This window comes from Lampetra planeri, chromosome 1 (assembly GCF_965212315.1).
Source record: "Lampetra planeri chromosome 1, kcLamPlan1.2.h2, whole genome shotgun sequence".
NCBI lineage: Eukaryota > Metazoa > Chordata > Hyperoartia > Petromyzontiformes > Petromyzontidae > Lampetra > Lampetra planeri.
Window position 1 is genome coordinate 12,962,357 of NC_136107.1, and position 17,625 is coordinate 12,979,981.

At 48.9% G+C, this 17,625-nt stretch overlaps 1 protein-coding gene across 1 annotated transcript in view; it reads left to right on the forward strand.

Moving 5' to 3' along the window:
• The window catches only part of LOC144718347 (uncharacterized), a 38,224-nt gene extending 20,758 nt beyond the window's left edge, over positions 1-17,466 (forward strand). Inside the window, exons 3-5 of the mRNA XM_078593906.1 lie at positions 12,172-15,223; positions 15,974-16,245; positions 16,638-17,466. Of these exons, the coding sequence (XP_078450032.1) occupies positions 12,172-15,223; positions 15,974-16,245; positions 16,638-17,377 (4,064 nt within the window). The 3' untranslated portion in view covers positions 17,378-17,466. The remainder of the gene's footprint in view (positions 1-12,171; positions 15,224-15,973; positions 16,246-16,637) is intronic.
• Positions 17,467-17,625: the final 159 nt, after the last annotated feature.

Below are 17,625 nucleotides of genomic sequence, written 5' to 3' on the forward strand. Positions count from 1 at the left end.
TGAATGCTTTTATTAGCTTTTTGATTTAATTAGCTTACGCACAGCACTATGAACCCACCAATCCGAATACGAGTCACAGCCACTACCGTGATGAAGTGTGGTCAAACAACTCCCATGCCCTGGGGAGGCATTCATCCAGCAGTGGTGTGACAAAGGGATGTGACAGAGTATCCGTAACAATTCAAATTTAATTTTCTTAATTTTGTACTGTCTATTAACCAGTGCACTGAGTTTATTAAAGTGGAACACACACACACAGCTCATGTGCGAGTTGTGGGTCATAGCCTGTGAGATTACATATACTATTCTAGTTCCATACAGTGTGCGATTGTTCCAAAGTATACTATACTTTAATAAAATACGTGGCACGGGTCCAGGGGAAATGCACCAGTGCTTCGTTGCTGTATGTGGGATCTCAGAAAGAGCTGCGTTTCACACACTCAATGCCAGAGCACCGCGCATGCACTTGTGATCTGGAGGAATTCCAATCCAAGGAACCCATACGGTCAGCCAAAGTGGTTTTCAGCTAATAACTGCTCATATGTTGCTTGACTGGCAACTGAGCCCGGCCTGGTGTCTCTGCTGATGTTATGTTGAGAAGTGGCAAGCAGGGTTAATCTACCCACCTCAATGGCCATGCTAATTCTACAACTGTCTGCTGAATACATCACTTGTCCGTTTGCCAGTCCATACCAATGCTCTATGGTAATGCCGTACTGCCTATTTGCATGATAGGCAGGATGGTATTACCATATCACTGTTTGTCAGATAACCTAAAGTGTGGGTTTGTAGGCAGGATAGAAACTAAAAAAACTTCCGTTTCAATAATCTTAACACTATAAATCTAGGCCATTGACTGGTCTAGAATGGAATAAGCTTTTGTCTCGGAAATTGGTATTTTTTTAAAGTTAATACAATATTGAATATTCTTTGGGTCTTTCGGTAAAGTCACGTAGATACAGTAGGTTCAAATAACCTATCGACGTGACCTATCTACGTGACACAAGCGGTCGTCTTCAGGAAAAACCCTTTTCCTGAAGACGACCATTTGTGTTGCGATCGAAACGTCGTAGTTTTTTGTTATTTTCTTTGAACCTATCTACGTGACTTTACCAAAAGACTCAAAGAATATGAATTCCTGCAGTCACGAAAGCTTTAAGTCAACAATAGTGAATATTTACAGCAAGTCGTGCTCAGGAGACGTGGCTCTATATTAGCACCAAATGCACACTCGATCCTCAATTGTAAACTGGATTGGACTGAAGAGGTTAAATGATGCTGTGTTTAGGTCTTTATGTACGTTGTGCTTGTTTTCTTTGTTGCCCTGCTTCTGGCTTTGCTGCATGAGCAACAATGGGATACGAGAATGTTTATTACCAGAGCAGTGATTCCGAATGTTCGTGCCACATCCTGTGTTTGTGACTATGCATGGAGACCCAGGGCCCTCGTGCTCTCACGCGACATCGAAAACAATAACGCTTTGGCTGCTGCTCGTGTGACATTTAAGAAGTCGCCTTTAGACATTTACGGTTCCGATCATGGTGTAAACAGTTTGTCATACTTCATAATGCTACATTTTTAGCCTGTTAAAGGATCCATACTATTTTTTTACGAAAAATACCATCCAGAATGTTCACCTTTTACATCGCATAGCTGAAATAAGCGTCAATGTCCATCTTTTTAAAATTAACTTTCAGAAATGTGGTGATGACTTTTCCATTTCTTCCTTGCAACATGACTTTTTCTTTTATTCCAGTGCCTGTTGTGGTAGTAAGTCAAAAGGTCAAGGATCCTTAAAAAAATAAAGCCCCGGGAAATGAATAATAGCCGGTAAAACTCACAATGCCGCCGTGTTTTGGTAATGACAGGTACGGTAATGTGATATTAACCCTATAATTTGCATGTTAATGCTCGCAAAATCCATGTCGTCGTGAGGGCTTGCGAGATAATTTGCCAGAGCTTGAGATGTTTTATGCTTAGCTTGGGGCTTTGCATGCATAATAACCCCTGTCTAGACGTATTTTTTGGCCAGATGCAAGCCAACTCCACGCACAAGAATGCATTCATTCACTTTGTTGTTTTCATTTCTGCCACGTTTCTATGCCGGCACCATGGCCTCTCTCGTGATCAGCATATTAAATGGAGATATTAAACGGATATTGTCTTCACAGCTCTTCCTGCGAGTGGTAGCCTCAGTGGTTACTTTATCAACAAAAATCACTCAAAGATCTTGGATATGATAGTTAACAATTTTTGGAAATACAATTTCCAGAAAAGGGAAATATTAATATCATTATGGGTTCAGATACCCATTTTCTGCCACTGGAATAAAACACGTGTGCTTTGGGTGGAGTCGATGGCATGGTGGAGTTCTATTAAGCCACATCAAAGTGAATTTGATTATTTTCATTACGCTCGTTTATCTGGAAAAATACCTCACCGAGTCTCAAGACTCTTTTCCACGAGTCTCTTGCCAAGTTTTCACAGTAGGGGGGGGTGATGTTACTGTGCCTAATTCAAATTGAATAATTAGCAGATAATCTTTTAGCAATTTTTCCAATGGCATAAAACTAAGGAACCCAGAGGAAACCCATGTAGAATAGGGGGAGAATGTACAAACTCCACACAGAAAGGCCCCCGAGTCGGGAATCGAACCCAGGAATATTTTTTTGATGTGAGGAACAAGTGTTACCACTGCACCACCCTGCCGCACATAATGCCACTGCAGAGTGAGACATATGGCGCTTACACACTTGACCCGTTGGTGTTTGGAAATAATACGGATGATTTCACAGCTGGACACCTCATTAAGCGCCTTGTCTCCCTCGAGTGTGGTTGAAACAGTCTGTTTATTGTTCCCATTGCGGTGAGCCAACACAACTTTCCCGTGTGTGGCTTTGGCCCATTGCTTAATCGAAACATGCATCTACAGCATGCACTTGTCTCCTTGTGAGTTGCATTATAATATATATAAATCGGGTGAGTGCAATGAGAGAAAATGGTAACTGTCTCTTTGCAAGATAGGCAGACACCTACGGGTAAATGGGAATTAATGGACTGCATTGGCAGTGCTGCAGAAACACAAGCTAAAAATACTCTACCACAAACATTATTTACAAACACTGCCTTATACTGCCTCATACATTATAAATGAGTTTATATAGTAAAATATACAATGTGTATAATTTAATTGCAATTGGAAATCGCAAAACCTTTGAGTTGTCATTGATCCCGAGCTCTCCTTCTCTTCCCACAACTTCATCCCTCCATCTGTGCAACACCTCCCACATCTGCCATTGCATTACCCCAGCTACTGTTGAGACCCTCATCCAGGCCTTCATGACATCTTCACTTTATTACTGCATCTATCTCTTAAATCGCTTCCGTAAATCTCTCATGACTCAACCCAAAGTGAAATCGCATCACCTCAACACTCCGATCCGTCCACTGACTCTCAACAGCAGTCCTAGATAAACTTCACGATCACCCTCTCCACTGTTAAGATCCTTAATGGACTTAACCCCTTCTACCGCTCTGCCTACTTTTCCATTCGACTACTTCCCTTCACATACTCCCTACTCCAGTAACTAAGGCATTTTGGTGAAACCTCCAGTCAACCTTCGCTCAGTGGGAGGTTGCTCATATTGTCTTGCCTCACGGCAGATGTGGGGCGTGTGTAAAACAGGAATTTCCTGTTTTTGGATGCTGGGGATGGTCACGTGACCCGGAAGTTGCGATTTTAGATTTCCAGTGAACCACGCGGGCGTCGGCCATTACGCACATAATTCAAGATGGCGGCACACATCGCATCCCAGTGAAGCCACAGCCACAATTGTCCATTGTGGGAGCTTAAGACGCATTTTCTGTAAGTTCGTTTATGTTCTTATAATATTGGCAATGCTGTTATAATGTTAGAATGACCGTTATAAGGATGTAAATGCCTTTATAATGCTGTTAAATTGTTATGATAAATACGAGGCCTAGTTAACAACGAAGCCTGCAACTTTCCTTATTGTGAATGTTACTTGTAATTTAATACGTCGAGTCAAACTTGTACCCAAGTAACTATATTGCGATCTGGAGAGCAAGGATGACAAAATGTCTCATTCATAGTGCAGTGTTATGTGTAGTACTGTACATCTGGGGTGCAGTGTGATGATAACACGGTGTGCCTTATGTAACACAGCAGCGTATGCTCTTGTATAGCTATTCAGTGGTAATGTAGGTGCCTGCCCCCTCCAGGATCTATTGTTTAGAAATATGTTACCTAAGACAATGTTATGGTGCTGTGGTGTTCATTGTGTTGGTGTTTCCGGGTTATAACAGATGCTGTATCTGTGTTTTCTCACCAGTTTTACCTCGTTAAGCTCAATAAATGACATTTGGAGTCGGACGTTCATCCTGGCTCCGAGGGTTTATTGAACGTGAGGTTAACTACTCAGCTAGCGGTGCAACGCAGCGCACAGCGAGGCCGAGACAGTAAAAAGACAGTCTTCTTGAAGCTCCCAACCAGTGCTGCAGCCAGCCCTGCAGCGAGTAAAAAGACACTCTTCTTGGAGCTCACAACCAGCTCCTCAAGCAAAGGAGCTCTCAAGCAGTCAGCCTGCAGCAAACAAGGAGCTCTCAAGCAGTCAGCCTGCAGCAAGCAACCAGCTCTGCAACGAGTCTACATTAAAATCGTGTTGCAAGCATCACAGCATGGAAAGCCACAGTTCAGCAGGGAGAGATGCTGAAGAAGATGATTTAAGCAATCCAGGACCTCCCATCCTGCCTCAAGAGGACCAAGGGAGTTCAAGGCCCCAAAGAGAGGTCAGGCTGACACAACGGGCCTTGGAAAGCTATTATGCTGAGAAGCAGGACCTTGATGCCAGGATACAAAGGGCATGGAACCGGGTTGAAGCAGATATATCTGAAGCTTCAAAGGCCTCAGACACAGTGGCCTCAATTCAGCGGGCCATCCAGCGAGTGAAGGTGAGCAGCTCAAGCTACAAGCTGCTGGCAAATAAATATATCTCCCTCCTGATGAAGGTGAAAACAGATGAGGGCATTGAGGGAGTGCGCATGCAATAGCACTTCCTTGAACTGCTCAATGAAAATGTGCAGGCAGTGATACAAGATGCAATGGACCGTGTGGAGGGCTTAAGAAAGACACGATCTCAGCACTCTGTCTCATCCAGGTCCACCACAAGATCTGAAGCCTCAGCACACTCAAAGACATCATCTACTAGTATGGCAGCAGCTCAGGCACGCGCCACAGCAGAAGCAGCAAACGCCCGTATTGCCTACATGGCTGAAGAGGAAGCCATGCTAATTGAAAAGGCCCACATACAAGAAGAAGCAAGCATAGCAACTGCTGCCACACGGAGGAAAGCAGAGCAGGAAGAAACAAGCATAGCAATTGCTGCTGCACGGAAGAAAGCAGAGCTTAAAGAGCAACAGAGTACATTAGCGGCTACTGCCGCACGGAGGAAAGCAGAGCTTGAAGAGCAAGAGAGTATATTAGTGGCTACCGCCACACGGAAGAAAATTGAGCTGGATGCTAAGTTAAGCACCCTACAACTCAAAAAGGAAGCAGCTGCTGCAAGGGCCCAGGCAAAGGTGCTCGAGGCAGCAGCCAACCTGGATAGGGAAGAGAATTTGAGTGAGTTTGGCACTGAGATACCTGTCAAGGACCGTGATCAACTCACCAGAAAAAATATGTTGGACTGGTCTGAACAATGCATCAATGCTCCTCCACCAAACGATACTGAACAAAGGGTGGACGTTCAGGCATCGCCATCTCCACACCGAATGAACATGAATGCTGTCTACGGGAATGGTGGAAATGCATATCCTGCCCTGGCCGTTAGTTGCCGACTCAGCATCGCACACGAGGGGTCAGACGTGGATGCATCAGGTCAGACCCACATTCCAGACAGTCACATCAAGGGATCAAACCAACGTGATCGAAACCCTTTGGGCCCACAGTCCAACGCCATCGCAAATGACGGCATGCAAGGCAATACAGCCAATAATGCCACCTCACAAGCGCCAGTATGGACACACCCTGGATCAGCAGGACTAGGGGACTTTGCTAGGTACCTGGCTCACCGCGAACTAATCAACACAGGACTCGTTAAGTTTGATGACCACTCTGAGAACTATCGAGCCTGGAGATCTATCTCTGCAAGTGAAGAACGCGACCTGTTGGTGAAATGGTTAGGAAATGAATCTGCAGAGTACGCAAGGAGGATCCGGTCAGCAAACATTGACGACCCCGCCTCAAGCCTGCATGTGGTGTGGGAGAGGCTCGAGGAGTGCTATGGTAGCCCAGCACCTATTGAGAAGGCTCTCTTCAAGAAGTTGCAGAACTTTCCAAAAATCTCTCGTAGGGACAATAAAAGGTTACGAGAGCTTGGATATCTTTTGATGAAGCTTGAATCAGCCCAGGCTGACCCCTACTTACCAGGTCTCATTTTCTTGAATACCTACCATGGCGTGAATCCCATCGTAGAGAAATTGCCATTTGACGTGCAGGAAAAATGGAGAACAGTGGGTTCAAGATACAAGTCAGAGCATCAGGTTGCATTCCCCCCATTCTCTTTTTTCTCAAAGTTTATCCGCAACCTGGCTAAGACCATAAATGACCCGAGTTTAATGTTTGGCACCACGGGGATTTCCAGTCCAGATCTCCCAAAAATGGAAAGAGCAATGGCGAAACGAGGAACAGCGAGAGTGCCAATTTCCGTACACAAGACTGAGGTCTCTCCTATGACATTCGCAAACTTCGTCCAGGAAACCACCACAAAGAAAAAGATAGAGGATCCAGAGAAGCAATGCCCATTGCATGATAAACCACACTCGCTCCAGAAATGCTGTGAGTTCAGGAGGAAGCCATTGGAAGAGCGGAAGAACATGCTGAAAGAATTTGGAGTGTGCTTCAAATGCTGTGCTTCTACAAACCACCTTGCAAGGAATTGCAAGGCAGATATCACGTGCAAGGAATGTGGCAGCGACAAACACGCAACTGCTCTGCACACATTTTACTCCAAACCCAGTGGCACTAAGGCTTCCGATCCCGAAGCAGAGCACGGCGGGGAGCAAGGCGAGACCGCCACACTCTCTTCGTCAATCACAACCAAATGCACAGAAGTCTGTGGAGAAGGCTTCAAAGGAAGATCTTGCTCAAAGATATGCCTCGTCCGAGTGTATCCCAAAGGACATCCTGAAAGGGCAGTAAGGATGTACGCTATAATGGACGACCAGAGCAACAAGTCTTTGGCAAGGTCAGAGTTCTTCGATCAGCTAAGCGTAGGTGGGAATTCCTTTCCATACACGCTCAGAACATGCTCAGGACTGATGGAGACAGCGGGAAGAAGAGCGAGCGGCCTCATGTTGGAAACCATGGATAGCACCATGAAGCTAGCCCTTCCTACGGTGACAGAGTGCAACGAGATACCGGACGACAGGAGTGAGATTCCCACGCCCGAAGTTGCACGTCACCACCCACACCTGAAACCCATAGCAGAGTTCATCCCGCCATTGGATCACGCGGCACAGATTTTACTTCTGCTCGGCAGGGACATGCTGAAAGTCCACAAGGTTCGCGAACAACGCAATGGACCTCACGACGCTCCCTATGCCCAGAGACTCGACCTAGGATGGGTCATCGTAGGTGACTTTTGTCTCGAGGGAACACACAAACCAGACCACATTAGCACATTCAGAACGAGTGTACTCATAAATGGACGCACGTCGCTCTTCAAACTGTGCCCCAACCACTTCACGCTGGAAGAGAAAATTTAAAGACAGAAGTGAAGGCTGTACCGTGCAGACTTACAAAGAAACCACCATGCTGACCACAACTTCCCTCGTACATCCACCGTCTTCGCTGGATTTTGTTCCTCCACGCTTCTCTAAGCCAGTCCTGACTGACAAGAGGAAGCCAGAGACGAAGCTACTGCTCGTCGCTCTGCTGGTGGTCATGGCGGTGGTCGCTGCGGCCGTGGCCTCTCCGTTCCTAGACCCGGAGCTGTCGTCCGAGTGGGAATCCTGGAAGGAGTTCCACGGCAAGGCCCCACAACCAGAACATACCATCCCAAGGCTCGAGCTGTGCGGAACCGTTCTAGCTACAGAAATGGTGGAACTGATCTTAGACGAATTGGACGTCAAACTGGACGCGGTCAAGTTCTATACGGACAGTAAGGTCGTACTAGGCTACATAAACAACCAAAACAGAAGGTTCTACACCTACATCAGCAACCGGGTGGAGCGCATCAGGAGATCAACGCAGCTGGAGCAATGGAATTACGTCCCAACTGATCAGAATCCAGCAGATCTCACAACTAGGTCCGTCCCTGCATCTCTGCTGAAGCAAACCATCTGGCTGACGGGTTCAGCGTTCCTCTTACGACGAGACGGTGGCCCATGTACTACCAAAGAGACATTTGGACTCATAGAGCCCAAGTCAGACAAGAAGATTCGTCCTCAAGTGACAACTTTCGTAACAAATGTGCGACCAAGCACTCCACTGAGTCCACACCATTTCGAACATTTCTCGAAATGGACGACGCTTGTGCGAGCGATAGCACATTTAACGCATATCGCAGACTGCTTCCATCGCCCAATGAGAGGCACCACTGGTAGCTGCAATGGATGGCATCACTGCACAGTGCCACGCACTGAAGACGAGCTTTCCAGAGCAAGGAAATCAATCTTCCGCTGTGTGCAGCAGGCAGCTTATGCAAGCGAGATCAAGGCCATCAACAAGGGAGAAGACCTTCCTAGGGTCAGCACCCTCAGGAAGCTAAACTCCAGGATGGACAAAGACGACTTGCTCAGGATCGGTGGTCGGCTAGGGAATGCAAAATTAGATGAGAATGAACGAAACCCCCTCATAATCCCAAGCCAGAGCCACATTGCAATTTTACTTGTGCGCCACTACCATGAGAAGGTCAAGCACCAAGGTCGGCAATTCACAGAAGGAGCAATCTGATCTGCAGGGCTGTGGATCGTTGGAGCAAAGAGATGCATCACCAGCACAATCCACAAGTGTATCAGGTGTCGCAAGCTACGTGGAAAACAGGAAGAACAGAAAATGGCAGACCTCCCAGCCGATCGACTCAGTGTGGAACCTCCCTTCACCTCTGTAAGGATCGACGTGTTCGGACCATGGACAGTCATCTCCCGCCGCACCAGAGGAGGGCTCGCGAACAGCAAACGTTGGGCAGTGCTGTTCACCTGTATGAGTACACGAGCAGTGCACATCGAAGTCATCGAGTCCATGGACTCTTCGAGCTTTATAAATGCACTCCGGAGATTATTCGCCATCAGAGGGCCAGCCAAGCAACTCCGTTCTGATTGTGGAACCAATTTCACTGGAGCATGTAAAGAGCTTAAGATCAATACGGAGAATGTCGAAGATGATTCTGTCAGGAAATACCTTAGTGACCAAGGCTGCACATGGATCTTCAATCCTCCCCACTCTTCGCATTTGGGTGGAGCTTGGGAACGCATGATCGGGATTTCTCGACGCATTCTCGACTCCATGCTATGTGATGTCGGGTCCACACGGCTCTCTCACGAGGTCTTAACCACTCTCATGGCCGAGGTCTCAGCCATAATTAATTCAAGACTCCTGATCCCCGTCTCAACCGACCCGGAGTCACCATTCATCTTGACTCCTGCTACACTTCTTACCCAGAAGACAGACGTGCTCACAGCACCTACCGAGAAGGCCAGCACTGCAGACCTCTACAGACGTCAATGGAGACAAATGCAGAGCTTTGCAAACACGTTCTGGCATCGCTGGAAAAACGAGTACCTTGTGACACTCCAAGTGCGCAACAGGTGGCAGTCTAACAGACCAGCCATCCGTGGGAGCAGGTAAGCATCTGCCAAGGAGACCTTGTTCAATTTTCTAAAATCCATGCAAAATCTCATACTCCTGTCCTTCTTCCTAACCAAAACGATGGGTGTCTCCCAGGGACTGGTGGACGGATAAATAATGTCGGTGGCCAACATATCGAATGCCTGACGCACAAGATCATTTTCTTTTGGGCTAAACCGAAACGAATTTTGTTGGATGGGAGCGGTATTACCCGTATCAATATGATGATGCATCAAAGACGTGCATCCCACATCAAATCTACTTTTGCTAAAAATGTCAGAGAACTCCCAGAGCAAGGCACGTAACTCGCCCTTCTACTCATCGAATCCAGGTTCTCGGCGCACAGCACATCCATCCACAACTAGTCTTCTACCACTCCACACTCCACTGAAACCTCAACACTAGTGGCTACTTCGCTGGTCTTTTCACAACACGCAGCCGTCGCGTGAGCCAAAACCGTACCCATCTGCACAACCGCGGTACGCAATCCTGCATTCAAAACCTGGAGGAAGGGTTTCTGGTACCTCCTCACAATCGTTTGGGCTCCCACCAGTGTGAGATCCTTAACTGCCCTGTTCGAGGGGGTCAAGAGAACCCCCCTCCCCCCCCCCCGCTGAAGATTCTCGGTTGAGCTGCTTTCGCAGCCGCAACGGCACAAACGTCTGTGCTCCCGGGGGAACTCTAACAGTTTCCTTCACCAGGGCCTGAACTGTAACATTCGCCGCACGCAGTTGAGTCAGGGCCGACAAGAACGCCAACCTACGCCCCGACGACAGTTCAACACAACCCTGGTCCACCAGCATCGTCAATCCCGAATGGACAAGGTACAGCCAGTGACTTTGAGGTCAGCACTGGTCCTGTCAACTCATTATCTCCGATCCGCACTGTCGCAATTATCTGACCCACAATGCCCAAACTCCCGCCATTAAAGGCGACACAATTACTCCATACAGGTCCCAAACAAATCGACTTTAGCGGCAATGACCTGTAAATCAGTCCCTGCACCGTCCCTGCAATTGCTGATGATCCCGCTGCCACTGCTACGACCCTATGTGCCAACGCCATCGACTGGCCTGGACGCTGTGGCAATCCAACACCCCCTGAGCTACGCATCCCACGCGCCACGACACGATCGACCCCAGCGACGCGCAAACCTGACACGATCTGTGATGGAGATGCTTGAGGTGACTGTGTAGGCCAGGTGTGTGATGCGCCGCGACTCGCCTTTGGGCTTGGAGGAGCGGAGGTCGGCGGGGTGGAGAAAGAAGGAGGCACGACGAACTGCTCTGGCTCGGCGCGACATCCCTTGGAGATGTGGCCAGGCAGGCCACACTTGAAACAGGTGATGGGCACCTTCCACGGGGAAGAATCAACCTTCCCCTGCAGTCTCTGCTCCTGCCACCATCCCACATCGGTCCTCGCCCGCTGACTCCCCATCAGCAACTCACAAACTGGAGGGGAATCCTTTTCCTCTGGCAATACGATGTCTCATGGCAGTCCAGCCCACGCGGCCACTCTGACACGCCGCCGCAAATTACAGTGCGCCTGGATACAGCGTGCTACCCTAAGAGATGTTAGGTCGTCATCCTTTGTGGCAGACAAAAAAACGTCCATGTTCCGTGCCAACGCCAACAGTCGTTCCAGAACTAGAGAGTCCAATCCTGCCTGGTCAATGTTAGGGTACGCCGCTTGGCCCAGGGACATCAGCGCACTGTGAAAGGGACTGGTGGCTACAGGAATGATCGAGAAGGAAGCGTGGTCAGGTGACGGAAGAGGACGGTAGAGTCTGCCGGTGGAGTGAGCATCCATAGTCAGCGAGAAGGTTCGGGAATGGGGGTGTGGCCTCAGTTGGTATATAAGGAAGATGCGTGGGAGACTCAGGGCTGTTGCAGTGTGATCTCCGCCGATGTCAAGTGAACGTGTCTTCAATAAAGTGCCATCTCAAGAGAAGTGTGTCAAGTTCATCACTAGATATGTATTCCTACATATGTCCCAGTATTTTAATGTTGTTGCATTTAGACACTACATAAATCATTATTATATTTGTGTAAAAATGCAGTGCTTGTTCATGACAAGACCAGTAGAGTATGTTCAGCCTGTGGTTCAAGGAATAATACCTATTGCTAGTTTTGCATTTGTGCCCAATTAAGAAAAGTGGGATTTAGTGTAAAATTATGACACACAACTCTCTAGATTTTCATGTAATGGAATCCACAAGAGTTTGAAACGTTTCACAGGTTTTAACGTGGCTCGTGCAGTATATACCACTCAGTCGCCTCGTGCTTTTGTGTCACTCATTTCAGACTCTGGGTTGAGCTCTCAGGATGCCATCACGCCCTGTCTGGACGTTGATGACGTCAACTTCCTGGAGTCTCAAGCAGCCATGAAATCGTCGCCTCCGTCGAACGCTGACACCAAGCACACGACCGCGCTGGTCCACGCTCACCCCAAGTCTTGCAGTGACCCCAGCTCGGCACATCCCAGACTCGATGGCTGCTGCTCGTCTTTTCAAAAGTGTTCCATCTCTTCTCTTCAGCACATAGATGGGTGTCAGCATTCTCTTGTGAGCCAGTCACACACCCCGATATCCAACAATTGTCTTTGTGTCCATTCTGACAAGGAATCCTCTCATCACACCCACCACAAACATTCTAGTTACCGTAACTGCTCCTTGCACAGTCAAACCCATGGGCAGCATTGCCCGGTGTCATGTCTGGATCATCATTTTTCTGCCAACTGTGACAATGGGAAATCCACTTCCCCACATCTTCAGGATTCTCAGTGTTGCACCGTAGCACAAGAGAACAGTATAGAAGTCCTCATGAAGCCATTTTCTAATCAGGAATGTGCCATGTCACCATTGCCCTCCAACCTCCAAAGATCCTGCTTGCCTCAGCGATGTAAACTTCAGACTTCTCCCATCTCAGAGCCTTGTAGCTACCAGCCTTCAATTTACGAGAGGCCACTCTACAAACAATCACAAAATTACCAGACACCATCTCAACTGTATTACAAGGAAAGAGCCTCTGCGTCCCCTCAGCCATCTAACTTCCAGTCCGTGTCATCTTTGCACCAGTCATATAATTATCATTGTCCTGCCTTGACTTCATCGTCTAATGAACCAGACCCTCCTTCTGGTCATCATAAACCAACTTTGTCAATAGGGTCTACCCACCACAGACCTATCTCTCCACCATTGTCTGCCCAACAGCTGGCAACTGCGCAGTTAACTTCGGATTACAAGAGATCACTGTCTCCAGTTTCAGCTTCTGCCCATCCGACGTCATCGCAGCCCTCACATGGACACCCAAATAGACCGTTGTCACCACCACCATCTGCTAACCAGAGACCACTCTCACCACCTGCCAACCAGCAGTCACTTTTGTCCCCTCTTATTGATGAAGAATCACTCTCACCAACACATACCAGTCAACAAAGGCAATTTTCAACACATATCCACCAGCAGACACAACAAACCTCAACAACATGTAACCCACAGAGACCTCTGTCACCATCACCGAATTCACAGAGGCCTCTATCACCACCACCAAATCCACAGAGGCCTCTATCACCACCACCAAATCCACAGAGGCCTCTATCACCACCACCAAATAAACAGAGGCCTCTCTCACCACCACCAAATCCACAGAGGCCTATCTCACCACCACCGAATCCACAGAGGCCCCTCTCACCAGCACCAAATCCACAGAGGCCCCTCTCACCAGCACCAAATCCACAGAGGCCCCTCTCACCAGCACCAAATCAACAGAGGCCCCTCTCACCAGCACCAAATCAACAGAGGCCTCTCTCACCACCACTGAATCCACAGAGGCCTCTCTCACCACCACCGAATCTACAAAAACCTCTATCACCACCACCAAATTCACAAAGACCTCTCTCACCACAGAGACCCCTTTCTCCATCAGCTAATATACACCCACCAACATCAAACCCACAAAGACCTTTCTCACCTCTTTATAATCCACAAAGACCTCTTTCTCCATCCACTAGTCTACAAAGACCTCTCTCTCCACCACCTAGCTTTCAAAGGCCTCTCTCACCAGCACCTAATCCACAAAGACCTCTCTCTCCACCACATAATCTACATAGACCTCTCTCGCCACCATTTAATAAAGAGAGAATTTCAAATCCACAATCTTCCAACCACCATGGTCAATTTTCGTTGTCGAATTCCAATCACCAGGTGCCTCTCGCAGCACAGCCTGGCCTACAAAGGGCTTTGTCTCCAGTCCCACAAAATCACCACAGGTCACTTTCTCCACCACCCAATCACCAGAAGCCACCATTACCACAAACATCCAACCATCACAGGACTGTGTCATCCCAAGCGCACCATCAGCAGAGACTGACTACCCTTTCCTTGGACAACCATCGACCTATATCTCCTCTCGCTTCCACCCAACAGAGAACATTGTCTCCAGCACCATCCACCCCTGACAGACCCATTTCTCCAGTACCTCCAATGCAACATAGGCCCCTCTCTCCACCACCCTGTAACCATCAGAGGCCTCTTTCACCAACGCCTGCTGCATATCACCGGCAAAACTTTTCATGTCCTTCAAGTCAGCAAAAGGCAATTTTATCACCTCATTTTGGTCAGGATTTGTCATTTTTATATCCAGCTGTGGACAACTATAAAGTTACTTCACCACATGCTTTTAAGCAGAAGTCATGTTTGTCTCAGCCTTTAACCAGTCAGAGGCCACTCTATGTGCAGCACCTGGCAAGAAGCCACTTGTCCTCTCCACCACAAGACTCCTACTCTTCTCCGTCCTGTTCTAGTTCTTCATCTCATCTTTCTGCAGATTCCCATAATCTTCACTGCGCACACGTCGCTTTGCCTTCACAAGTGCACGTCACCGCCAAATGTCCTCCATACAAGCAGTCCCTTCAGACCAATCTCGAGTGCGATGACCTTTCTCATTCCATCAACCCCGAGCACTGCTCTTGTCAAAGTCACAAGAGCCAGCAGTGCCATTCCGGCTGTGCAAAGCCACATGCCCCATGCTTGCCACCGCTAAGCGAGCAGCAGGGCTCTCACACCAAGCGCAATGCTCTCAGTCTCTCGGACTCTTCCACCGACCACAGCAGCACCTCGGCCTCCGTCTTCCAGCCCAGTCTCAGACACAGGCACCGCGAGCCACCAGGGTCACCGGATGCTGCAGCGGTACGGGTGAGGAGCGGCCCGCTGTCCACCGAGTGGCTACCGGATGCGGTGATGCTGCGGGTGCTGACCCACCTACCGGTGGAGAGCCTGTGCCGCAGCGCTCGCGTGTGCCGCCGCTGGTACTGGCTCGTGTGGGACCCGCGCCTCTGGCAGACGGTTCAGCTTGGGTGAGAGTTTTGTGCGGATTTTGTCGGAAATACAGACATTGTTATTAATCTGTGTTATTATGTGTTTTACATTATCTGTTAGGAATGGCTTAGGGTGAGTTTCCAACTGACCTGTGTACATAAAGCATTAACGTTTAATATTGTGTAACGTCACATGCATGAAATTCCTGTGGGGCAGCCAGGTGGGAGGCACTAAATGCAGTCGGTGACTGCTATGTGCTATCAAGAAGGGCCATTGCCAGAAATGTCACCAATTATACATATCTTTTTTTCTTTTAAGGCAGCACTATTGATGAATGTGGTGAGTTTTATTGTTGCTATCTGTGTGGAGTTTGAATTGGAGTTATTTTCTTGAATATATGGGATCTCTCTCGACATTCCTCTTTATGCAAATGTGCAAAACCACAAAAATATACCGACCAAACTTACCGTAAATTTTAGAATTTCAGCACATGTATAAATATATTTGACCAGGTGGCTCAGCAGCAGAGTGAGCAGCTCAAATATTGGTTTCATATCCTGGAAGGTTGTGAGTCCATATCTGAGGTGGATAAAGTAACTACCACTATGTGTGGAAGCCAAAAATGGTTATCCTCTGAAGAGACTTGCCACCACTGCCTTTGGGGCTGTAAGCAGGCTCAATGCTCATTTGAGCAAGAAATCACTTTGACTCTTTTTTTGGTATGAATGTGAAGTGAACGATGGATTTGTCACACAAGCATTAATGGCAGAATCGTTTGTTTCAACAAGGCCCTGGGATGAAGGCTCAGGGCCGAATGTGGAGCGAGCACTGGACGCGTTGACGGCACGGCTGTGTCGGGACACGCCGTTCGTGTGCCTCTCGCTCGAGACGCTGGTGCTGAGTGGCTCCCCAGCGCTGGGCGACGCGGGGCTTCTCACGGTGGCCCGGCGCTGTCCAGAGCTCCGACGTCTTGAGGTGTCAGGTTGCGGCGAAATCTCCAACCGTGGCCTCCTTGAGGTGGTGACGCGGTGCCCCAACCTGGAGCACCTCGACGTTTCAGGTTCATCCTCTTTCACGTCTTCGCGACAGTTGGCCTACTTCTTCTTACAAACCACAAAAGTCAAATAATACAATGCACCACTTGTTGGCCCACAGCGGTGTAATATAGCTGTTTAAGTCCAGCAATTAACGGAGACTGCTAATACCGCTATCACACTTTATTGTAAAAATCAGTTTTGCTGGCTAGAGGGATGGACGGATGGCCATATCCAAAGGATATGCGCATTGTTAGTTTAAAAAGCAAATTACTGTAGACCTGTTTTTTTTTTCATCATGTCGTTTATTGCAATAGAAATAGGTAGTAATATGCTATTCACTTTATAAACGATGTGCACCTCACATTTAAACGGACGTTTATCCCTGCATTTGCCTCCACTTTTGCTCTCACCCAAGACTGCCCGGAGATCACGTGCGTGAGCCTCACCCCTGAGGCGTCGTGCCAGGCCTGCCCTCTGCACAGCCGCCACCTGTTGCTGCGCCACCTCGACATGTCGGGCTGCTCGGGCCTCACGGATGAGGGACTGCTTGCCGTGGCACGACACTGCCCCCGTCTCGCCCGCCTCTACCTGCGCCGCTGCCCCGGCGTGGCGGATGGGGGCCTGCGTGCCCTTGCGCGCCACTGCACGGCGTTGCGCGAGCTGAGCCTGTGCGACTGCCCCACGGCGACGGACGCCGGCCTGCGGGACGTGGCGGCTGCGCTGGGTCCAAGGCTCCGCTATCTGAGCCTGGCACACTGCGAGCGTGTCACGGACGTCACTCTGCGCTGCCTCGGCCGACGCTGCCCCGGGTTGCGCTACTTGAATGCGCGCGGTTGCCCGGGCGTGACGGACCGAGGGCTTGAATCGTTGGGTCGCGGGTGCCCGAGACTCAGAAGCCTGGACGTGGGTCGCTGCCCGCTGGTCACGGACGTCGGATTGGAGGTGTTGGCTCGTGGGTGTCCGGGTCTGAAGCGGCTCGGACTCAAGGGCTGTGAGGGCGTTTCGGAGCGGGGGCTACGTGGCGTGGCACTCGGCTGCCCCGGGCTGCAGCTGCTGAGCGTGCAAGACTGCAACCTGTCCCCCGACACGCTGCGATTCGTGCAGCAGCACTGCCGGCGTTGCATGATCGAGCACACCAACCTGGGATGTGTTTGACTCCTCGACGAGCGATTTACGTTGACAACCTTGGCTTTGGTGATGAAAGATAATATAGAATTTAGAGGTGTTGCGAAGTGAAACAGTGTGCAAAATGTTGTATTTTCTTATTTTGTGTAAGTCGCAAACACATGTTCATCGAAAATCACTCATTTAAAGAATGCAATTCATGCCCTTGTTATCATTGTAATATGAAAATAGCAATGCTGCTGATGCACTTACCTTCTAACTAATATGGTATCCTGCTG